The 25,523-nt window shown below is 41.6% G+C and overlaps 2 protein-coding genes across 2 annotated transcripts in view; one reads left to right on the top strand and one right to left on the bottom strand.

Annotated features, from left to right (window-relative positions):
• The window catches only part of LOC133627658 (BPI fold-containing family C protein-like), a 26,854-nt gene extending 14,102 nt beyond the window's left edge, over window positions 1-12,752 (bottom strand). Inside the window, exons 1-4 of the mRNA XM_062014279.1 lie at window positions 12,276-12,752; window positions 5,296-5,428; window positions 2,907-3,018; window positions 737-865 (exon numbers count right to left, since the gene is read on the bottom strand). Coding sequence (XP_061870263.1) covers window positions 737-865; window positions 2,907-3,018; window positions 5,296-5,428; window positions 12,276-12,752 — 851 coding nt within the window. The remainder of the gene's footprint in view (window positions 1-736; window positions 866-2,906; window positions 3,019-5,295; window positions 5,429-12,275) is intronic.
• FBXO7 (F-box protein 7) lies at window positions 12,625-23,937 on the top strand. Its single transcript, XM_062011825.1, has 9 exons — window positions 12,625-12,872; window positions 14,254-14,545; window positions 16,520-16,747; window positions 18,105-18,246; window positions 18,491-18,574; window positions 19,697-19,789; window positions 20,830-21,006; window positions 21,683-21,720; window positions 22,091-23,937. Exons 1-9 carry the CDS (start codon window positions 12,751-12,753, stop codon window positions 22,493-22,495), a joined length of 1,581 nt encoding a protein of 526 aa, XP_061867809.1. The 5' UTR covers window positions 12,625-12,750; the 3' UTR covers window positions 22,496-23,937.
• Window positions 23,938-25,523: the final 1,586 nt, after the last annotated feature.

Genomic DNA, 25,523 nt, shown 5'->3' on the forward strand with positions numbered 1-25,523 from the left:
ACTGCCTATTGCTGTTACCAGTTACTCCATCAATTTAAATTGTAGAGATTAGCACCTTGTAAACTTTTCTGACATCCCAGAAGTTTTAGTCCTCTCCCTGCCCACAAGAAAATACAGAACATTATGTTAAAATGCTATAGCAAAAACGCTGAGATAAAAAAGTGGGAAAATCAGTATGCAATAGTGTAATTAAGGACAATCCCATACTGCACAGGCTCATGAATTAAGTCAGTTTTCCATGGCAACCTCCGTTCTGGAGTTTCCAATGTTCTGAATATTTGGCATTGTGACAGTGTCTTTCCTTTAACAGGAGCACTTAGGAAAACAATATACACTGTACCAACAAATAGATTACTAACTACAGAGTCAACCTTTCGCTTACACTGTAAAAAGTAACATATGTGGCCCTTGAAGACTCTGTGGTCCTGAATATTCATGTGACATCACGTAATATACAGTCTGGGTAAACTGAGCATGCTATCAGATGCCTGACCTGATACTTCCCAGAGAGTCAAAGCATGAGGTAGAATAATTTACAAAAATAAAGCAAACAAACAAAGCATTAGTTGGCAGGGGATGTTTCTTTCTTAAGAAGTTTATTCAAATAGGTTGTTGTTAAAAGATAAGGCATATCTGACCTGAAAAATAATAATGAATGACTAGATTTTTGAATTTCATTTACAATCCTTCTCCCAGAACTGTCTCCCACACCTGCATCACACTGTACAATACTCACAGCAGCCAAGTATTTGCTCTCCAGTCTGCACTGGCCGTAGCAGAAGCATGTGCCACTGACAGACTAATGCCAGTGCCAGGAATAAAGGTAGCAGAAGTTTCTGGGAAATCTACAGTGTTAACTCTGAGCCTAAGGAATACAGAAAGGGGAATATTAGACTGCATGTTGAAAGAGTAAAAAAGACTTCTGATAACTTAAACCTCATCTGCTATAAAAGCCAAAGTCTATGCTTTGCTAAAAGAATTTCTCAGAAATCACTAACCCTTGTATATTTTAGGCAAGACAGACACCTGTATCATTACACTTAGTAGCATTCTTGGAAAAAGAAACCTTGGTATCTGCCCAGAAAAGAAAAAAAAAAGAGAAGAAACCGATGTCTGGACAGAACCTCCCTCTGGGAGAAAAACAAACTCCTTAAAGTGAAATGTGCTTGCTATGGAAAAATAAGTATGTGTGCTAAATCCAGATGCTACATTTATAAATAAATCCAGGTTCTTTGAATGCTAGCATTTGCTGAAGAACATCAAAGTTTCTCTTTCCCTATTCTGTATGCCCTCCTTTGCCTCCCAAAGGGCTCTGGATAGGATCTGTTTTTCTAAACAAAATCTTCCTTGAAGATTTCCCTGACAAAACAAATGTCTCTGATACTCAGGGATATTGTCCTGCAAATGGGTGTGTTGAATTGAGCTGGACATTGTAAAGATATCAGCTGTAACCTTATCAGGTAGTATACAGTCCTCATTGTTTCTTGATATCTGGTAGAGATCTCTGAAACAATTGCCTTTGATCTACCTTCCCCAGAGCAGAAGGCAGCAGCTATTTTTCATGAAAATGACCATAATTTTCCAATAATATCTTGGGCAGCAGTAAGGCTGCCTTTAGTAATCTTGTTTGCAGTGGGATAAAATCAGATTATCCACTGGAAAGATGGCCAGTTTCAAGAACTATTGTTGGGAGAATTAATTGGAGTTTTGAAGATCCTATAATAATTTAGGTTGGAATGGGACCTCGGGAGATTTTCTGGTTCAATCTCCTACTTAAGATTGGGCCAATTTAGATGTCTTGTCCACTTCAGTCTTGAACATCTCCAAGGATGGAGATTCCCCAGCCTCTGTGGGCCCCTGTTCTGGTGTTCTCTAGCATATTTTCCTGACTTTTAATGGGAAATTTTATTGATGTAACTTATGTCTGTTGCCCATGATCCTTCAACTGTGAACCTCCAGGAAGAACCTGGTCCCATATTCTCTCTAATCATCACCCAGCAGAGATTGGAAGACATGCAGTAAGATGCATGCACCTCCATCCCATAGTCTCTTCTCCAGACTGTCCAAACGCAACTCTCTCAGATGTGCAGGGATTAAGGTTGCAAGGATGGGATGATACAATGAAGCCTGCCAAAAAGCAGGATATTAGGAAAAGATTAGGTATAGACAAAAAATGAAGGCCCTAACCAGTAGAAAGCATGTGCAGTCTCCAGGACTAGTATTTGTTGCTCTGGGTAATTTGCAAGGAAAAATAAGTTAGATGCTACTAAGCAGAAAAGTCTGGATTGACAGCAACATTAAAAGATCAGATTTTTCTGTTTTTCTGTTTATAGCCTATTGGAAAAGCTTTAACCGGAAGATGGGATGGAAGTGATCCTAGTACAACAATTTTCCTTATCAGGAAATAGTTATTGAGCCCTATCCAATCAAAATGCTGTTTTACCACTATAATTCTACTCCAAAAGATTCTGTAAATATCATCTTCCTGCCACATCAGCCCACAGAGGCCTTTCCCCTGCACATATTTTCACCTTATCTCTTTGTTGGCTTTTTCTCATCAAACACAAATTACATTAACCTAGAGGTCTTTCACAGTTGTAGACTTTTAATAACACCAATTCTTCCCTCTTTGCCACTCCTTTCCCTTGATGTGTCATTGCCACATCTGCCAAACTCTGAGACAAATCAACTAAAAACCAGACGAGGTGCTCCTTCAGAAGCTTTCTACAGCTCACCTCTGATGTGGAAGAAGGAAAAAACCCCTAAAAATAGTGTTTGGGCAAAGTTGGATGAGCCAGTAAAATTTTACACTGAACAACAACAACAACAAAGGCTGCATAATTACTACTATGCAGTAATAATGCAATGTTTCATCCTACCTACAATTTTGAAATGTATTTACTTACCTTGAAATTTCATAGTTGACCTTAACAACCAAGAAACTCTCCTGCCCGCTCCAGCTTGGGAAGGTCTCTTTCAATACTGCCTGCTTCAGGAGCTCCATCCCAATTCTCCTGCCTACAATGGGACAGAGGAAAGCACATGCCTCTCCATTTGGGCTCAAGAACCCCAAGGTTCAGACACACTGCCAAATAATTTAATTGCTTTTAACATAGTTCATAAAAACCTCTGATTCCTAAACCCTTTCCTAGACCTCCTTCCAGCTGCTTATGCATCCATCTATAACTTCTATTAGCCTCACGTACAAATAATTTAACCATGAACCATCATTAGGTTGTATTTTATATTCTAGAACTCTTGTTAGGTTTCTGAAACTGTTGTGCTTCCTTCACCTCACTGACAATGTGTAAAGCCATGGAAACCTTTACCTCAGATTGCCTCACATCTGCTAGATGAAAAAGCCACATAAGAAGCAGCAAGATGACTTCTCTATGTAGTGTTTACTTACAGAAAAAGCGTGATAGGTGCATCTAAAGTGCTGGTATGTCAAATGTGGAACTATCCATGTGGTGGTTGTGTAAAGGAAGTTGCTTGAGGTTTAAAGACAATCCTTTTAAATGTTTTCTTCTCATTTCTTTCAGAGTATGTACATTTTGCTACTGCATTTCATCTGTTACAGCGTGCTACAGAGCTCTGACATTTCATTCCCTACTCTCCTAGTTCTAAGGAATTCCTACTTTCTTGAATGATTCAATGCTACTTGTGCATTGACAATTCACACAGACCCTATCATCAGCACCTTCAAGTCCCAAATTCCTTGCCTTTTTGCTCATCTTTGATGAAGACACTGCTGAAACTTTAATACTGAATGATGTCTCCCTTTCAGATACTTTTAGCATTAGTTTCTTTAGCTTTTGGCCTCACACTTGCTGAATACAATATATCTATTTTTCTGCCCTCTGGCTTCACTGTGGTTAAAAAGAAAGATTTGAAACCAGTGATAATCCAACACTGGAATACCTTTTTATAAAATGCATCCTTTATGAAGGGGAAGTAAGTTATGATTCCCTGGGATTCCCTGCCTCCAAAGCAAAATATGGGCTCTGACTGAAATAACTTAACACTCTCTTAGGACTGTCAGTGAAGGCAGCCTGTGGAACTTCTCTCATGGTTCTGGCAGCAGGCAAGGAGCATGCTGGCAGGACCTATTGCCTAATCTTTCAAATCTTATATTAAGGGAGAAGACGTGACAGGCACTGTGCTTTTCAAATATGAGAAATACCTTTGGGAGGCACACTGTTAGTGTCTGTTCTTACTACAAATGCAGTGGTGTGCAAACAGTCTGTTTGTTTAGCACTTGAAGGCCATGCTGAGTGTCTCAAGAACTGCTGAGCTCACACTAAGACAGAGTAGGCTGGGTTCTCACGTCTAAGGGCAAGACAGATTCATAGAGAGCAATTTCTCCTCTGTGTCATCAAAAGATATCAGTTCTGTTTTGGGTGACTGATGTTTGCCCTGCACTTCTCAACTCCTCAAAAGCCTTTAAAACAATGCTCATACACAGAAATAAGTGGACCTGATCCTTGCTTTCATCTCAAAGGCATAAACCCTGAGCTTCTACTTTTCACCTTACAAGTCTATTGTTTGCCTGTCAGCATGTTCAGTACATGGGTGACGATTAATCCTTAGCATGACCCAGCTTTTGTTGAATTTGTGCCTTGTTAACCTTTGTTATTAATATTAATTCTGTAAACAATTGAAATGATACTGCACGCGCTCTACACTCATGGAGTGAGTCTTAGGCAAGAGACAGTGAAAGTTACCATGAGCAAAAGGAGTAAGGAAAATATATTGTGGAAATTGCTGATGCTCAGTTAAGGGGCAGGATTATGGCAGATGGTCACTAGATTTTTTTTTAGAAATAGTGGCACATGCAGATGTTATCCCATGCCAAATAGACAAATGAGAGTAAAGGTGTGCAGCTACGTGGCTGTTCCAAAATTGAAAGCTATCTTTTTTTCAATTTTGTCTTATAATCTTCAGTTAAATATTGAACTTTCAATCAGGCTTTTGACACTTTTTAAAAAGGAGCAATCAAACGTCCTTCTGGTTCTAAGAAAGTAGATCAATATGAGGCATGTAGTAGAAACATTGTTGGACTATAAGAGAATGCAGCCACCAATGCAAAGATGAATTCACGCCTGGGGTACACAAAAAGGAAGGAAATCAGTGAGAGGAGAGAAAAAGGATGTTCTTGGTGTGAGGTGACAAAAGGAATTTATTCTACTTCAATGTTTAAGAAGCTTGTTTCTACATTGCCCCTTTATTAAGGAACTATATTTTCTGTGCATAGAGTATTTATCATAAATTAACTTCTGGCAAACTTAGACATACCATAGTCCAATCCCTTCTGAGTAATCCTCACTTTAATACCAGGATTAGCCTCAAGCCTCAAGGACACCCAATACAGCACAAAAAAATGCCACGTCTTTAGCATCTTCTCACCTTTGTCACAGGGACCTGTTAACAACAAATGTGATTAGAAATGATATACACCATGAGCTGCAAGAAATCTGTATCCATCATTCCCCTCAATGTAACTGGGAGAAAGGGGGATAGTCAAGAGAGGTTTAGCCAATGATTTTACTGCAGGAAGCGCTTAGTGTGGGAGCAGACAGGGAGTTTTGATTACTTGGATAGCACTTTGGCAAGCATTAGCTGTTGGTGAGACTGAATGGTTCTACTCTACTACTCTGTGCTTTCTCCGCACTCACGTCTTGGCTGGTTTATTTTACCATATGTCCCATCTCTTGCAGAGTGAATGCGACAGAGCAAGATCAGCCAAGGAGGAGTAGGTCTGTCCTCCTGTAGAACACCACCCTTTTTTATACACATCACCCTAGGGATATACTGGATTTGAGAGTCCAAAAGCTTTTCTACTAAATCAGCTGGTCTAATAAAATACAGGAGGCATCCCTACAAAACTTGCCTCCCCGTTACACATAAACCTCTGACTTAATGCAAACATTGATACATGAGATTGACTAAATCAGGTCATATGAGAAGGGAAAGCAAGGGTAAATCCAAAGCAAAGGTGAGAATGACGTGCTGATCACACAGGACCAGACAAGGGTGTCCTGGCAGGAGCCTGCAGCAAAGCGAGACTGTGAGCTACTGTCTGGTGGGACATAAGCACACAATACAGATTCACAACAGCTGGGACACATTCTTCCTTTGTTACACTTTCCCAGTACAAATGTAAGGCTTCTTTGTTTAAAATTCTTGCATTCATCCTTATTTTCACTACCAATGACAGATACTACTCAGTTTCCCAAAAATAACAATAGTGTTTCTCAAGACAACTTTAACCCTTCTCAGTGCTGTGTTAGGAAACTGTTAATTAGGGACCTGTGGAAAGTTTACTCTGGCCTCATCACTAAGCAGAGTGGCATATCCTCTTCTAAAGTGTCAGACTGTGACTGTGATAGCTGCCTATGTACAAAAACATGTGAATTAGTAAGTAGCAACAAGGTCTTGCACTATAGTTTCCCAGGTGTTCAGCTTATAAGGTCATTCCTGGGTTTCTAATAAGTACAGTATTGTCTTGGACAATTTATTCTGTAATCTTCCAGAAAAAAAATATAAATACATTTATAAAAACCTACAAACCCTCCCCTCCACTAAGAAAAAAAAACCAAACCCACCACTGTTTGGAACTCCTACTTCTGTGTCAAAATTATCAGGTTAGACTCTAAATGTCAAAGTCAAAATCTACCCAGTACCTTGTAAAACAATGTTCTTTGGTGGAGTTCAATCAAAAATCAATATAAAACCAGAAAGATGGGTTTTTCTATCATTAAAGCACATACACATTTACTAGATATTTATCTAGCAGGATTGGTAGAAGCATTGATACAGGTGGGGTACCTCATTCTTACTGAATTTTATTCCCATTAAGAAACAGAAAACAGCAAGGTTGGTCACTATCATGCTTTGTAGTTTATATAGTCTTGTTTGGATCTTAAATGTCTGCCAAGTGAGAAGTTGAAGGAACAAAGCACAACTGAACTGCCATGGCAGCAAAAGATGGTATCATTTCACAGTGCTTTCTCAAACCAACAAGGTTAATAGTCTTGGTTTCTTTTGCACTCCAAGGCTGATATTCTTGGTTTCATCAAAACTCCAAGCTTCTGTTAGAACTAAGATGGACTGTACATGGTTAGTCAGATGACTGAGACAGAGCTAAGGACATGGAAATTGTCAGCTGTCTGATATTCTGAATTAGAGCTGCCAATTGCATTGTTGATGACAATAGATGGCAGACAAATTGCTCTGATTTTTATCTTCAGTATCTGTGCATGCACTGGGCAATTCCTTGATGTAAATTATTCTCTTACTTCTTTTGTCTTCTCAGAGATAGTGTATTCAAATAAGTTGAGTAGAGGAAAAAGACTCCTTTGTTTCAGTCTGTGTAACCTGTCTCACCTTAATGAAGTACTTTACTTACCAGTCTGTAGATACCACATTTGGTTTCTCCTTTGTGAGCAGTCTGCAAAAACTTTAAATACAGCTTGCAATAAAGATTATGGATGAAATCTGCCTAAGAACTAAGAAAGATTCTGATTTAAAAAAAAGAAATCACCATCATTGTCTTGTACAGGATTAACACAGCCATAAACCCCACATTATCTTAAACTGACCAACCTCTGAAAAAGAATGGAGTTATCTCTGAAAAAGAATTTTGTCCTTGTCTTGCCTTGTTCCTGCACAAAAGTCTCCGATTGCAGCCCACAGGAGAATTTCTTTCACTTCCAAAAATTCAGAAAAGAAACCTCAATAGTTAACAAACACGAGGCAAACAGTTCTCAAACATGATAACAAATATAGTGTCTAGCCAACCTGAAGTCCAGAAAGAGCACTTCAGTTTCACAAATAACTCTGCTGTTATCACAGATCTGGGTCTGGATTTCTCAGTTTCTCCCTTGCTCTATTGTTTCTAGTTACTCTGCAGCATGCTTGAGAACAGGTAGGCTTTCTGCAGCTCACTCAGCAATGCCAAAACAAAAAGCTTCAAGATTTTAACCCTTCCTATACACTGATATTCCATATGGAAAATTACCTCTGAAGGAAAAGGAACACAAAATATATATAGTTGACAGGAGAGATATGTTGGCGGGAATGCTTAAATAAACCAGCAAATGATACAGACAGGAATTTGCTAAATGATATAAAAGCAGGTGATCACCACTTTCCCACAACCACTGGAAATATCCATGGGAAAATCAAAACTCCAATAAGTTCCTATTCATGGTTTCCTCCACTCAGTGTAGAAAGCAGTGCTATTTACTTCCCAGCTCAAGAGGCAGCAGGTGATCTAGCTCAATGAAATCTTCAAACAGACTCCATAGGAAGCAATGGCCACCCCTGCCTCCCCAGCTTATATTTGTGAGTAGGTCTGGGACCCCCTCAATCTTTTGGATGTTTTGTAAAGGCACTGTGTTACCACAGCTTTTCCTGAGCGTGGCTTGCCTACTGATGCCCTTCACAAACCTTTCAAAGCCTTGGAGCAGAGTTGCCAGAAAACTATTAATCTGTGCCAGGCTGCAAGATAAATAACATAGCTGCAATGCCTACAAAGAATCTGTTTACAATGGATAACTGTGTTGGGAGGCAGTCATCTGATGAGCTGATGGAAAATGAGCACATTCCACTGTTTGGATCCACTGAGTTCAGATTGCTGACCTAACTGCCCTATCCTAGCACCTGAGTCAGGGCTACTTGGTTGATTTTTGCCAAAGTACACTTAGCTAAAAAAAAACAATCAGTGTTCTTGTTCTAGCTCTACACTGCACACTGCCCTCACATCCAAGAATTTTAAGTGTGCTTTTAAGCTGGTCCCCAAGAGACAGACAAAGAGTAAGAAATGTTGAGATCTTGAATAGGAATGCAGGAGGCATTATTTGTCTGGGATCTGTCCAGATTCAGACCCAAGTACATCATTTGTGTAGGTCTCTTCCAAGTTTTCTTGTTTGCCTTTCTTCCATTTGCTTGGCTCACTCATTAGTCTCTTGTAGGATTATTAAGTTACTTTCACGGAGCAGGATGAAGCACTCCCTCAACCTATGCACCCCCTATGCTGGCTTTGTATAAATCGCAGTCCTGTAAGATGTCACTGTAGATTCCTACAGGTGGATGCAAACTGATCCCTTTGGTTCATCACAAGACATAGGAAATCTTCCTCTGAGAATCTGCTACCCGGAGAAATGTGATTTTCTGTCTTTGGTGTGCACACAACTCTCAGCAATTCAATGCTGTAAAGAAATGCATAAATCCAAGATAAGAGGGTGGTAACTAAAAAGGCCAGAAGCAATCTGGGGTACGGGATGAAGCTGGAACACAAAAGGTTCCATTTAAATATAAGACAAAACTATTTTACTGTTGAGGTGAGGGAGCCCTGGCACAGGCTGCCCAGGGAGGGTGTGGAGACTCCTTTCTTGGAAGTCTTCAAGACCCGCCTGGACACGTTCCTGTGTGACCTGATCTAGGTGGACCTGCTTCTGCAAGGGGATTGGACTAGATGATCTCTAAAGGTCCCTTCCAACCCCTACCATTCTATGATTTCATATTTATATACAGGTATTATAAAAGATACTCTTTCTAGTGGCAAATACAGAAAGAAAAAGAATGGAAAAGGTGCACTGGCTCACAGCTTCATTGCTACACTCAGCCTTCATGAAAAAAACTAATTCCATGAGGTATGTAATTGAACCAAAGAGACCTTTGCTATTTACAGTTTTCCTCTGCCATGAGAAGTTGACTGCAGGTCAGCAGGATTACAGCTGTATTAAGTTTCAAATTTCTCAAGAGAAGCCATGAGGGCTCTCAATATGGTTTTAACTTCATTGGTGGAATGGGTTCTATTGCTTGTGTTTTACAGTGACCATGTCGGGGAGAAAACCCTAACAGTAAAGTACTTTGAGTTGAGAAACAACATTCTCTTTAATAGCCATTATGATCTATTAATAAATAGCTTTTTTATTTGTCACCATACTGTATCTTATTTTAATGAATTAGACTTAAAAAAAAATTAAGGACAAATTATGCTGAAAGTGAAAAATTCTTCAGTATACAACCATTTCTTCAAGCTTGTAAGCACATAGGTTTCCTGGGTTATTCTGACACAGCACCTTTCCCAGCCTGAGGTCAGCTTCATACATGGCCCTTAGAATTCTTTTGCCTGCAGACAGAAACAGAATGAAAACAGTGGGGAAAAAAATCCCAACAACTTGTCAAATAAGAGTCCTTTTAGAAAGATGTGTTAGGGAAAAACTAATGGTGGTTTTAGGTCATTTGAAATTTGGCAGGTAAACTTTAAAGCTTTTTATCATGACTGTTTCTTTGGAAGTTCTCCTGTTTAATACTTCCTGAGGAGTGCAGAATGTGTCTGAACCTTACATTGTGGCATGACTCATAAAAATCAAAGGATAAACAGCAGAATTATAGCAAGAAAACTCACTTGTAACTGGTTACCTAATAATGACTGCCAGTACCTGAGAAGCTGAACTTTTTTATTTCACATAATTGCTTTAGCTTGTGCAAGCTACTTCTGCTGAAAGCATCAAAACCACAGTTGTGACTATTTCTCATATTAGGGAAGCCTCCTCCACCCTTCCTAAAGAGTGCAGACTAAGCTGCTGTCCTGGAGTCACTGGGAACACAGGAGGTGGCCAGTACAGGGCAACACTGAAGGACAAAACAGAGCAGGATTTCCACAGCCAATGGTAAGTGGTCATGATGATGAAGCAGCAGCATGACTCACTTTGGATTCAACCCTTCTCAAGAGGAATGCGGAGTTTATGACAGGCCCTGTGGTGCTCTTGATCCTCAAGTGTTCTCATCTCTGTCCTCTTTGTCCCTGCCTTTGTCATGTTCACTCTTGTCCATCTCTTGCCACAGAAACCTACTCTTCTGGATTTGTCCAGGAGATGGCCTCACTTGATGACAACTTCTCTAAGTGGTGCAAAGGCAAAGGGCATGGCAAGCTTCTCAGGAAATCACTTGTCTTAATGCTCACAGCTGAGGGCCCAGAATGTAACAGCAAGTTAACTGTAATAAGTGTTAGCTCTTTCATTCTTCAATGAGTGGCATTCCATTTCAGTAGTCTCTTTGCCTTTTCTTTATCACTTTCATCAATACAAGCTTCTCCTTTCCACTGAGGTATATTGAAAACAGACGACGGCTGCCCTTCACTTCAAGACTTATGTGAAAGCAAACTCTGAAGAGAAATTTAGCACCCTCATTTACCTGGGTTACATGACCATGTTCAGATAGCATAAAGGAGATATTGCCCATAGACTAGAAAAGAATTTTTGATGTTTCAAGTCTCCTTTTCCTGACTGTCCTTGGCAGTGCCAAAAGGACACAGATAGGGCTCTTCCTATAAATGCACAGTTAAGCAACGTGAACAGTGCCATAATAAGCAGTTGTACGTGGTGGCATGAGCTAGGTCTTTCAAGTTCACTTTACCTACTGCTATTTCAGTATTATATTCCTAGTAAGTACTCCCAACTTCCTCCACCTCACATTTCTCTTATTATCCCTTGTGTGGAGAAATTTGAGGTGAGTAAACTGCATCGTCACAAGGAAAACCAAGATAACCTGAGAAAAAGCATTGCTCAAAAGTTTCCTCTCAGTTTACTCAGTTCAAATTCAAAGCTCTCTCAATTTAAGTAAAAACCTGCATTGTGCTTTTTATGTTTTTACCGTCACCAACATTCCACTCCTACAAAGCCTCTACTTCTAGATGGAAGTTTACTTTTTGAACGAGTCTAAGGCTCAAGGAGGAACTTTTTGTCAAGTATGACTCAAACAGGAATTAAAGCCAGTGAAATGAAGTTTGTATTACTTTATTTTTTTTAATGGGATTATTTAACTGCAGGTGTTAAAACTCTGTTTCCACTACTTATCAGTACCTAAATGGTGGATATCCAGCGATAGGACTAGGGGTAATGGATGGAAGCTTGAATACAAAAAAACCCACTTAGACTGATGGAAAAATTATTTTCTCATGAAGGTGAGGGAGCCCTGGCACCTCTCTGGAGGTTTCTAAACCCACCTGGGTGTGTTCTTGTGTGATCTGATCGATGGGAACCTGCTTCACGCAGGCAGGTGGACAGGAGATGTCTATAGAGGTCCCTCCAACCCTTACTGATGAAAAACGAAAGTATGAAAACTAAGTGTTCTGGTGACCAGTACCTCCCTCAGCCCTTCCCCTGCACCTCTCTCCATGAACTTCACCAAGAGTTTGATGCACAGCGAACAAGCTGCTTTCCTCGGTGTTTTCGGTCTCAGAATAACACCTAAACCAGCCTCACATTGAAGAGGATGGCAGCAGCTACAGCCGAGCCCCTCCGCCTGATGGCAGGCAGATAGCTCCCGCTCAGGGAGTGCGGTGACAGCCCTCTGAGGGGAATAAGCCACCGCTGAGCGGCAGCAGCAGCGACCTCAGCAACGAAGGCGATCAGGAGCCTCGGCTCGCCAGCCACGGCCACGAGGCCAGAGCTGGCACCGGCACGGCCCGACCGCCCAATCATCGATCTCGCCCGGGTAGGGTGGGGCAGGACGTCTGTGCGCAGACCGCGACGTGGCGCGCCGACGCACCGCTCGGCCGCGCGCCCGGGAAACGCCTGCGGGCGCGGTGGGCGGCGCGGCGCGGCGCGGGCTGAGGCGGGGCCGCGCCGACCAAAACAACGGCACGCCCCGACAGCCCTTGCGCCCGCGCCCTGCCGCCATCGCTGCCGCCCGGCGCGGCCCGTTCGAGGCGTGAGGCAGGCGCCCGGACCCGCCGCCATGAAGCTTCGCGTGCGGGTGCAGAAGCGGACGGCGCCGCTGGAGGTGGAGGGGGCGGAGCCAACGCTGGGGGAGCTGCGCGCGCAGCTGCGTCGGGCCCTGCTGCCCGCCTGGGGGTACAGGTAACGTGCGGAGCGAACCATCTGGAGGGGGGGGCGGGGGAAGAGTGGTGGCTGCTTTTACGCACGCACGCAGGGCTTGGGCCGGCGGGCTGTACCACGCGGTGCGGGGGACGGGCGGGGCAGCCCGGCCCACCTCTCTCCCAGTTCCACCCCGCCGCCGCGCTGCTGCCCCCTGCCGGCGGGGGAAGGGGCCTGGCGCGGGAGGCGTAAAGTGTTGGAGGCCCGCGGTGCAGAGGCGCGGTGGTCGCTTGGCTGGGAACGCCTCAGGGCAGGGTGAGAGGCTGCTGGCGCTCCCCGGTTCCCGGGGGCACGTTGCGAAGGTTCCTGCAAGGCTCGGTAAGGGCCGATGCTGAGGGCCTTCCGCCGGGCCCCGCGGCAGCGCGGCAGGTCAGGGCGGCTTGCAGCCGGTTTCGCTTCCCGGCTGTTGGCTGCAGGGCAGGAAAGCGAAAGTTTGTGTGGGAAGCGCTGCGCGGTTGAGTGACTGGCTGAGGCTCCGTCGAAGCCAACTTCAGTTTCCACGGGACGTTTATGTTGCAAAACACTTTGTAGGTGGCCGGTTTTACAGTTTTGTGGCCTTCTCAGAGAATCTGTGGGGTTAGGTGTCATCAGCGTGTTACCCACGAAGAATGCGTGGCAGCCCTTGCAGGAGAGTAAAGTCTGCACAGTCGATTGAAAAAAGGCTCATTCTCTGTGTTTTGTATTCACAAGCCTTTAATTAGGTGCGATGTGCTGATGTTTCATGTTTAATAGTACCGTGCTGCATAGTAGCATAGCCAGAAGAAATCTGAATGCTTCTCTTGCCACAGTGGGTGTGTTTCATAGCTGATACTGGATGGCTGCTTCCCTACTAACCAGCTTGTTTTTGACTTTTTTTTTGTTGTTGTTGCTTTTTGTAAGTGCCTGCCTGAAGTATCACCCTCATTTCCAAATAGCATTCTGTAGGGCAGCTCCCAACATTTTTAAATGAACGTTTTGCTTAATGAGAAAGCAAGATGAGTGAGTCTGCAATGCTATTGTATTTTAGATAATCTCAGACAGTAGTTTATCTAAAGCTTCATTTGCTAGGTGGGATACCTTCTGATTTGGAGGACACTTGTTTGCTTCCTTTCATAACTGTTTTATGAGCAATTACTCTAAATTGAGTTATACCTACCAAGAAACTATGGCTACATAAAATCCACTTGCAGAGAAACATGGGGGAGATAATTTGATACTCTATTTTTTTCTTCACTGCTCCTTTAATATATAGCTAATTATGAATGAATTAAAATTTTATGACACAGTACTACTGCAGTATACACTATGCATTTCTAACCATACCTCAGTGTGCAGGTATCCAAGGTGCAGCAAATCACGTTTCCCTACTTTATCTATTTTGCAGTTCTGACACTGAGTTTTCAATAACATTGAACAGAAAAGATGCTCTCACAGAAGATCAGAAGACCTTAGCTTCATACGGGATTGTTTCTGGTGATTTGATATGCTTATTACTAGAAGAAGCAGATGGACAACCCAGCCTACCTCCTTCTACTCCTCCCCCACTTCAGAATGGTCATGAGCCATCCACCTCGATCCCCACCAAATGTCAAGCAAAGAGTTCCAAAGAGGAAGGGCAGAATGAGCAGTCTGACAACCAGAAACGTCAGGTGGAAGCTCAGAAGAGTGAGGAGAGGGTAAGTACACGAGAATTGCACTGTACAATGCAGCACAAAAGGGAAGGTATCTTGTTGTATCAGTTGCTGTCCTATGTATTAGACAATCACTTCAGAACATTTCCCTTCTTGTACTTGTCTGATATACAGACAGTTATTTGCAGAGATTTGTTTCTATTCTTTGCATATTAGCTGTGACACACAAGCTAGTACAGAGACCCTGAGCTGTTTCAGTTCCGGCATTTTTACAGCACTGAATGTTTTTGCTAGAACATGAACTTTCCTTAGGGAAGTTAGGATTATGTTTCTTACCTGCTTCAATGTTGTGTTCTTGAGGAAGCTGATTCTAGGTACTGAACAAATGCAACAGGCACTGCCTGTCAGAAGCACCACTCACAAGGTAAGTGCACCATTTCTTTCTAATGGGTTATAATGTTTCCCTGTGATTCAGAAAGCCTGCCATAGAGTGAGACCTGTCTTGTACATGGAGATTGTGTTGCTCAGGTAGCTTCTGCCTCATGCTTCGTAGTTATACATCTATATGACCTCATGCTTCATGATGCTAATAAGCACAATTTTTTGCATATTACTCAGTGGTTTGTGTGTGACAGTACATGCAATAGTTAAGAAGGTAACAGATCCCACCAGCTGCTGCGTCCTGTAGTCACCATAGAGGAGACTACAGGTACAGCCTAGTGTTGTGGTCCATCTCATTATAGGATCCTGTCTTTTTTAGGCAGAAACTTGAGAAACTGGGAAGAAATTGTCTTCCAACATTGTTTTGAAGCAAGTACTTTTTGGTTTTGCAACATCAGATACAAAGTATTCGTTATTACAACATTTGTATGAGGAGTATGAGTAAATGGTCTGTTAAAAATATTAATGTATGAAAAATTAAGATGTAGGATAAAAAGAAGTGTGAGTAATGAAAGAAAATGTAGTTGGACCATTGTCCCCTGGATTTTTGCCAGGAGCAATAATGCTTATCTGATACGGTGGGGATATAAGCTCCTTTTGCCTGTCAGTCAGACCACAGTAAACTGTGCAAAAGTATCAGTTTCATAGTTATTCAGTATTCAAAGGCAAGAATAAAGATTTTCATCCCTTCCTGCAAAATTACAGTGAAAGGTGACAGGAGAATTTCTAAGCAACTAAATGTTGTTGCAGAAGAGCTCTAGAAATCTAAGAATCTGTGTTTATCAAGGGCTGTGTGCATTGCTGTTAATAAGAGAAGGGAAGTTCCACAGGTGGATGGCCATGCCCTCTTCATAAAAGGATGAGGCTTGGATGGGCATGAGTGTGGGGGAGAAGTAGCTACAGCTCCTTTACACTTATTTTTTTTTCCCTTTCTTGACTCTCCTCTTAGGTAATCTGCTTATAGTTTTCATTCATTACTTTTTTTTTTCTTTTTAATATGTCTGTGGCTAGTTTTACCACTTAACATCAAAATATGTTGTGATTTTTGGTAGAAGAAAGGAAGCTACAATAAAAACACAGTGCTCCTCAAGTATGAGCAGATACACTGTGCTGATGATTACTTTTTCCCCCAGCCATTTAGGCCTATTGTGTTTCTAAACACTCTGAGTTATTTTCGTTATTTGCCATGCATATAGGCTGTATTTAAATAAGTGATGGTACTGCAATGAGTGGATTATTCCTGTGTATGTTGTGAAAATTCTAATGGAAGTTTAATATCATAATATATATATGTTATATATATATGAATAGATATTTTCAAGTAAAGTATGCAATCAAATGATGGATCCTTTTATGAAGGGCATGCATTATAAATATAAAAAATGACAGAGGCTGTGTTTGTAATCCCAGTCTGCAGCTGGTGTTCTGGAAAGCAGAGATGTAGTGAATCTCTGCAGCTTGCACGAGGAATCAGAATAGACTTGGTGCCTGTGAGGACTGGAATAGGCAGGTGAATAATATCAACATACACAGAGGCTGACTTTTCTGAATGTAGGTATGTTTTTCTTCCCCTTAAAGGCAGGATCCAGCCTAGAATTTCCTTCTGGATTAGTCCCAGAAGATGTTGAAGTGGAAGATGATACAGGTTCCTATCCCTCCGAACCTATGCTGTGCAGTGAAGCTGCTGATGGTGAAATACCACATTCCTTAGAGATGCTCTACCTTTCTGCTGAGTGTACCAGTGCCACTGATGCCTTGATCGTTCTAGTACATCTTCTCATGATGGAGACAGGCTATGTACCTCAGGTAGGTGCACAACCCATCAGGAAATTTCTTGGTCAATATGAGAAGGCTGTGGAATAACAGGGGAATGTGTAAGACGATGCATCCGAAGGTCTGCTGCTGGCTTTGTGTATGTCAGTCAGCAGCAGAGGATGACTGAGTATCGGCTGCTCTAATTTGCCTGACCAGTAAGCCTTAAGGATAAAGAGCGGCTTTTAGGTGTGAGAGGCCTCTTTCCGTGTTTCTTTCAGTCCTCATCCCCACTGGGATCCTGCTTTTTGCTGCTGAGCTTGTGTAGATGTGCTTAGATTGCAGAACTTCTTCGAAGTGCTGTCTTAACCATCAGTATCACCTCAGTGACACCATGTTCCAATGGTGCTTAACAAGGCCTAGATCTGAGAAAATGTTGTTGTTTCCAATTCCGTATTAACTTCAGCTGAGTTGAGTTTGTCTTTGGTTCTATTAACCTACAGAGGTATCTAACTTGTAGTCGAAAACCTCTGGCAGTACCTCTGTACAGTGTGTGAATTCATATTTTCCCTTCAGATATTCCAGATTTGCAGTGTGTGATGACTAATATGTGGCTAAACATGCAAAAAAAATGTACTCTCAGAAAAAAGATATTTACGTTCTCATGTCTTTTCTTGCAGTGAGGATGACTAAGCACATGGAGAGAGTCAGTTTAGGTGTCTGGTTGCCCAATACCAATTTAATGAGTCTGCTAAGTTGATTGCATCCCTAATGGCCTGAAATACTGTCTGAAAAATACATATGCAGTGGGATGAAAGTTTGTTTATGTCAGTCTATAGGCTTGGAAGTAGGGAAGATGATTGCTGTGCAGATTTAAGGGGAAAGAGAGTCTGCTTGTGGTTTTGTTATGTTTCTCTCTGGGATTCCATCTGATCCTTTCTGTGCTGAAATGGAAAGGAAAAACTGTTAGTCCACTCAGATTTTGGAATGGTTTTCAAGCTATCATTCTTCAAGCCCTGATAGACCTCATAAATTTACAGAAAAGGTGCAGTAACATGTTTTTCATGCTGTAGATTAACATTAATGCAAGAGTTGTCAGAATACTGGAGTCAATAACATAATGAAGTATGTGTCTCAGAAATAGGTGTGAGACTGCTTGCTGAGCAATCTTCTCTGTCAGAAACTGAGACAGGACAAAAAAATTATTCAGCTTCTCCTTATATTTGCTGTTAGTCTTGGGGAAAATAGTATATGATCATGCAGTCATAGTCTGTGTCATAATGCACATTGGAACCAAACTAAGATTGGAATTGCAAGCAGCAAGAAGTTTCTAACTTCTAATTCTCTTTTCCCACCCTTTAGTCTTGGTGCATTGCTAAAATACAGCAGTATTATCTCTGTGTATTTTCAGGGGACAGAAGCCAAGGCAGTGTCTATGCCAGAGAAATGGAGAGGGAATGGTGTTTATAAGCTGCAGTACACACATCCTCTCTGCGAAGAAGGTTCTGCTGGTTTGACTTGTGTGCCTTTGGGAGACCTGGTTGCTATTAATGGTAAGTTAGTCTAGTTTTTATTTATTTGTTTATTTCCTACAATTTTAAATTTAATTTTATTTTTGTGATTTTTTTTTTTTGTTTGTCTAACTGCTTACTATAGTTGGATATTTTCCTTGAGGGGAGATGGTAAGGGAAGAAAGTTAAACACCACTTGAAGGATAAGGCAGTAATGAGGTGGTCTTTGTTATCTCTCAATGAGTTTTAAGTTTTTGAAATGTCTTTTTTTGTTCTTATATTGCAGCAACGTTAAAAATCAACAAGGAGATTAAAGGTGTAAAGAAAATACAGCTATTGCCAGCATCCTTTGTTTGCTTTCAGGAGCCAGGTATGATGGAGCTATGATACTCATTGTAGCAAACTGAAAGTAAGTGACTTACACAGTGGGTAAAGATGTACCTCAGTAGAGGACCAAATAGATACAGAATAGCAAAAAAAAGAATGAAGATGGGGTTACCATTTAGTGAGTCATAGCTTTGTGGTGAAAGGAATTCAGAATGTAGCCCTTTACTCACATTTTGCTGTTAAAACAATTGGCATTTCTTGCATTAACAGCATAAGGATAGAACCTTGCGAAGCCAGAGTCATCCTTTGGCCCATATGCCTGTTATTTATCAGGTCCTTGGCATGTGTGTGGGTCTCCAGGGCAATGCTGCTGGACCACACCCCCTTTCTGTGTGGCAGTTCAGGACTTCAGAGGCTGATAGTATCTGCATTTGTGTTGTGGTATACTGTAATTATATTCTTTGTCAGAAAACATGTGCAGAGTACATAGCTCTCTCCAGAATGCTAAAAGTGAAGGCAAAACTAAGGCAGGGGAGAAGGGAAGCTGTCTGTGGATCCTTGTGAGCACAGACCTGACTAGCCTTTTGTTCTCTGAAGTATATGAAATGCTTTGTTGGCAGTTGAGGCTGGTGCAATATCCTACACTGTGTCCTGGGTAGCCCCAGTCACTGATCTGCAAGTCTTGTCAAAAGGCTTTAGAAGAATTAACTGAGCACTGGAAACATGTCCAGTGTAACAGCAGAGTCTTCTGGCTCCTCTTTCTTCAGAGAACAGTGGAAAAACATTCCTGTCAGAAAAATGGATGTTGCAGACATTTACAACAAAAGTACATGTTACACATGGGCTTTGAAATCTGACAAAGGAAGCTCTGACAGCTTAAGGGTCTCTTTTTTTTTGTTTGGTTTTCTGAATGACACAAGTCTTTCTCTTAGTTTTTTTTTTTAAGGCCAAAAGAAAGCCAAGCCTGACTATGCAACTGATCTGTAGTTTGTCAGTGAATTACTTACTGCATGATTGTTACACGCTAGCTGCAGAGCTGCTCCCATCAAGACTACAAACAAGTTACAATTCTGCTTATAAGTAAACCATAATTCCTCTGCTCATATGTAATTTTTGTATTGTAAGCTTCTAAAGTGAATCTTTTTTACCTTCCTTCCTTTGATAGAAAAGGTTGCAGGTATTTATAAAGACCTTCCGAAATTATCCCGTCTCTTTAAGGACCAGCTGGTTTACTCTCTGCTGGCTGCTGCCCGACAAGGTGAGAGAAAACATTTACTATTGGAGATGGCTTCTTGGAGGAAGGACGAGATTGTATAAATCTTTGTATCTCAGAAAATATTCATATCATGAAAATTTATTGGTTTTGTTCTTTGATTGCTTTAGTCTCATTTAAGAGACTTGGAGTGGCTGTTCTACACAATGATGAGAAAATCATACCACAATAATTTTGTGGCAGTAGTTGTGTAGTTTTGATCCATTTCTTTGTCGAAGCAGAAAAATTTATGTAGCATCATATTTGGAAGTCTTAACCCCAGGAATGATCTTCTCAGTAACCGGTCATGGAGAGGCTGGAAAGGATGGTAGGAGGTAACCCAATCTGGTGTTTGTGAAACAGTGGAAAGACAGGCTTTCTCTGCCTAGGTATTGCCATAAAAGGTCTCAGCTTTGCATTCTGAGGACTATTCAATGGAATTCCCTCCAGACTTTGGTGTGGGAGGGTTTGATGTGAAGCATGTGCTCTGTATTTAGTGTGTTTTTTTTGTGGGCTTATGAAATTGGGCAGGTCTCTTCTTTTTCCTTTACCAATTTCCTTTGTTCTGTGCTCTATAAACATAGCTAGGTGTGTGCAGTATTTCTTAGGCTTAGTGGCCAACAGTGGTCAGGATTAAGTTCTGTTTGCCCTGTTTTGTCCTCTCTGTAAGTGTACTTAAGAATTGCAAGAGATCTGTTTTATAAGAAGTCACATTGCAGTACTTTGAGGAAAGGGGTGTAACTCAGACATCAAAGGGAAATGATTTAAGAGAGAGATTATAATATCCTTTCTTTCTTTTGGGTCTTTACTTATAAGGGTGATGGAGCACTCGCACAGGCTGCCCAGGCAGGGTGTGGAGTCTCCTTTTCCACAGGTTTTCAAACCTGCCTGGATATGTTTGTGTGTGACCTGATCTAGGTAGACCTGCTCTAGCAGGGGATTGGACTGATTGATCTCTAAAGGTCCCTTCCAACCCCTGCCATTCTAGGATTCTGTAGACTCTGCACCACTTAGGTAATAATGCTTTTGTTTTCTCCACTTTGTAGCTCTGAACTTGCCAGACGTGTTTGGGTTAGTGGTTCTCCCTCTTGAGCTCAAGCTTCGGATTTTCAGGCTTCTGGATGTGCGATCACTCCTCTCTCTGTCTGCTGTTTGCCGTGACCTTTACACAGCTTCAAATGACCAGCTGCTGTGGAGGTTTATGTATCTGCGGGATTTCCGAGGTAATGTTGGGACACATGTTTTTTCTGATTACATTCTCATGTGAACAGAGGGATTGGGTCTAGACAGATTTTGGTAAGAGGTTCCTCAGGCAGCCACTTTGTATTTTTAAGCCGTGTGAGTAAATGCAGTCATTTTGAAGTGACAACCAGAGCAGTTAGTCAGGTGGAATTCAAGTGGATGCAGAGTTTTCTGCCAGGAAAACTGGTGACAATCAGTTCAGCCAGTGCTGATGTACCACATAGTTTTTTCCCTGTATGTGATGCAGACTTACTTTTATTCATCTGTTTCCCTGGCTACTTTGCTGTATCAGCTATTGCAAATATTAGGGAGTGGAGGGAAGAAATATTCCTGCTATAATTTCTCACAAGAAATGGATGAAATAAGGTGATCAAGGGAAGTGCTGTCAGAAGTCAAAGATGGAGACAGTGTTTCTGGAATTTCTCTACTTAGTAACTTTAGGAGATGTTACTTTATGTAGGATGGATGTGCAGATAAATTACCTGTTGAATGGTCCTGGCGCTTTATATTTCTTCAGATGTGTTACCTTTAATCTTGACCAAAAGTGTTGTTTTATCCCTTGATTCTACTGCAAGTTCTGACAAAACTGTGGACGTCTGTGGCATGAGTGCTATTTAAGATAGATTGCTCTTCTTAATTTTTTGCTTCTCTCTGTAGATCCTATTTCAAGGCCTCGTGACACAGACTGGAAAGAGGTAGGTGTCTTTCTTACATAATCTCTCTGAGATTAGTCTCCATGAGCTAATTTGAGGCTAAAGCATAGTTTTTAGGAGAGTGGAGACTTGGAGTTATATTTTAGTTTAAAACTGTGATGTTCTGCGAACATAAGTTGAGTTGGGTTAGAGTAGGAGGAAACAGCATCAACAGGGTACATCCCAAATCATGTGTTTGAGGTCTTCCAGAGATGCTGTTATTGGTCTTTGGCAGGCAGGGGAGTTGCTCTGCTGGGTTTTCAGACTGGTGAGGAGTGTTTCTGTGGGGAGTGCTGCAGAACTAAATGCAATTGCTGAAGGTGAAACACCAAGCATTTATAGAGCTTTGAAACACCTTTGTTTCTGTCCACAGCTGTACAAGAAAAAGTTGAAACAGAAGAAGGAGGCCCTGAGATGGAGGCACATGCTGTTTCTGCCCCCTACACCTCATCCAATCCCCTTTCATCCCAACCCTTTCTATCCTAATCCCTTTCCTCCTAACCCATTCCCATCAAATCCCATCTACCCCCCAATGATCATTGGTGGAGAGTATGATGAGAGACCAACACTTCCGTATGTCGGAGATCCAATTAACTCACTCATTCCTGGCCCAGGAGAAGCACCAGGCCAGTTTCCTCCATTCAGACCACCTTTTGACCCAATTGGTTCCTTGCCTGGAGCAAACCCTACCCTTCCAGGACGAGCTGGTCCTAGTGACAGGTTTTCACCTAGACCCACCCGAGGCCGCCCCATGGACATTCGTCGTGCGTTCATTTGATTGTTGGGTTTTACTTCACTGATTTTGGTTGTTTTTCCAGTCCCTGAGCTTGCTTTCTAACTGCAGGAGGTAGCAAATCCCAGGCACTAACGTCTGCCTTCTCTTCAGATTGTGGCAAGAACGTGTGTGCGTGGTAATGTCTCCACCATAAAGGTTGGCCTTGTGTTATACTCTAGTAGTACTGTCCCACCTGGCACTAAGGTCTGTTTCAGGAAGAGCTACAACTTAGAACAGTTTGCTCTCTTTCCCCTTGCCCTTAATCATCTGTGAAGTGCTACTTAGAGACCAGAAGGATATCAGCCAAATGTTTGCTGCATCAGATAAAGAGCACTTCAAATACAAACCCTGTACTTGTCTGTCTTATTTGAAGAGTTTTATTGAGTTGCCAGGAAAAAGAAAATGTTTAAAGTCTACCTGGCTAGTAGTCTTTATGAACAAAAAAATCTATCCTGTCCACATAGAACAGGAAACTACCACTGTTACGGCACATGTGTGTTCATGGAAGTTTTCAAAGGTGGCATTTCATTTTTCCTTCAATGTTTTTATTAGGTAAAAAGCATTTTTGTATTGTTACTTAATACACAAAGAGTCCAGGGGAGGGATTTTCTTTACAATGGAAATATTGGAACACAAATCAATTAGTCTAAACAAACAACTGAATAAAGTCATGCTACAGTGCAACTCAGACGCTTGAACAGAAGCAGAGCAATTTTACAAAGAACCAGCAACAAAACTTTTGTCTTTCTCCTTGGCTTTACAAATAAGGAGCTGTAGTACCTGGCTGCATTTACTGTGTGTGAACTAAAACTGGTGCAAAAATAAATCTTTCCTCCTGCCTAACTTAAGAAATTACATAGGTTGACCTGGTTGTGGTAGAAATGGGATCACAGCAGGTGAAGCAGAATGAATTCTCAACTTTACTGCAGTAGATTCCATTTAATTCCATTACTTGGATATCAAAATTTATCTTGCCAAGAGGAAGTGTGTCATAGCGTGTTACGAGCACCTTTCAAGTGTTGTGTTACTAATGAACAACTAACAAGACCACTGTTAAAGTCTCCTGATGAGATCTGCAGGCTGATACTGGAGCTGAATTAAAGGAAGACTGGAATAACTAAAATTTGCTAGAACTTTTGATTTCTTACCTGTTTTTTTAAGATGGATTGATCTTGGTGTTTCTATAAATGTAAATGGTACTGATGACTGTTGTGACAGCTGATAGTATTTTCTAAAATGTTTTTGAAATTCCAGCAGTGGAAATGGAATGACATTTCCTGCGATATACAAGCTGTTTAATCAGTAGTACTTATGTGCTTTTCAGGTGGTATTTTGGTGATTCATCTTCTTGTTTTGTATAAAATCAGCTGACTTCAGTAGGGTCAGGATGTTTCACCATTAACTTCAGTGGAAGTAAAATATAATACTTTATTTTACTGTCAGAAGTTGTATTGCTTCTTTTTTCCCTTTTCTACCTCACAGCAATGACATATCATTGCAAATCCTGCCATAACTAAACACCTAAGCGTAGGTATTTGCAGAATCTAGGGACAGTGGCTTCCTTTCAATACCAAGGTTAGCCTTAATTTTTAACCTGCAGGGGTTGACTTGCCTTGTTCCAGCAGAGTTTTCACTGAAGCGTGTAGTCAGGCCTCTTAGAGCTTACAGTGATTCCTTATGTTCCACTGACTCTAAAGAGGAAACGGGAAATCCTCACTGTGTTGGTCTTGCTTCGTTTTGTCCTTGTGCTGAGTGCTTCAGAGCTGCCCGGTGCTTGCCTCATTCAGTGCATATTGAATGAGTATTTGGATCATTCAGTGGATAGTCAGTGAAGATTTGGGCCATTCAATGGATAGTCAGTGAATCTTCAGATAAAGTTCTACAGATTTAACTGATTTTTTTTTTTAAAATAAGGTAATTCAGTCTTCACTTTTTCCAAGCTCTTTTCTGGGCACAGTGATCTCTGTGTGTGTGAGAGATTAATTTTGTGATGCTGGTGGTGCTTGCATTATAAGTGCCTTGGTGACAGTGATGTTGCTTGCTCTGTTGGTGTGCCTCATGCTGCTCTGGTGTTGGGCCTTCTGCCATGAAGACAACTGGCAGGCTGATGCCACAGCATTTTGTCGTTTGAATATTTGCTTTTGAAGAAATGAACTTGTCATTTGTACAGATACAGTACTAAATGCCCTGAAGCTATTCCTTCCCCTTCTTCACTCTTCTTTCACATTGCGGTAAAAGTATTGTTAGCCAAAGTAAAGGAACCTGACTTATCCTGAACTGTCAAGCTCCCTAAAGGGAGTTACTCATAAAACAGAATATTAAATATGAAGTGAATATTTTGGACAAACAATATAAAATTGTAGCCATGAAATAGAGGAAGTTGTTGAAAACTTGCTCTTGTTTTGTTTACTCAGCAGCTTCAAAGTCAGGTGTGTGTGTCGTTGACATGTGTGTTGTGTTGCCTGGAGATCAGAGTCTCAGAATGGTAGGGATTGGAAAAGGGTCTTCAGAAAACCTCTAGTCCAGCCCCTTGCTACAGCAAGTTCAACTTGATCAGGTCACACAGGAACATGTCCACGTGGGCTCTGAAAACCTCCAGAGAAGGAGACTCCACAAGATGGGCATTTCTTGCCTGTATGTTTGTAACCAGCACTGTCAGGGTTGCTACTGTCACTTGGAGATAAGGAACTGTGGTCCTTGGTTTTTCTATTTACTGTCTTAGCTTGTGCATGAAACTTGAACCAATCTGATGAAGTAACTGAGTCATCTCCAGGGTGGATGTATCTGCCTGTCATTAGGCAAAGACAGGAAAATACCACTGCAGTTAGGAGCAGGACTGTTCTTGACACAAGACTTTTAGTTGTATTGGAACATAAGTGACGTTCCTCTTGAAATACCACACATAGGTTTTACAAGAAAGTCAAGGCATTTCTCAGTCTGTATCTAAATAGCAAAATGTAAACTAATTTTCCAGGTGGTGGATATGAGTTAGTGTTGTAACCGTGTCCCAGCTCTTTATTGGACTGCATCC

This window comes from Colius striatus, chromosome 1, assembly GCF_028858725.1.
Source record: "Colius striatus isolate bColStr4 chromosome 1, bColStr4.1.hap1, whole genome shotgun sequence".
Classification (NCBI taxonomy): domain Eukaryota; kingdom Metazoa; phylum Chordata; class Aves; order Coliiformes; family Coliidae; genus Colius; species Colius striatus.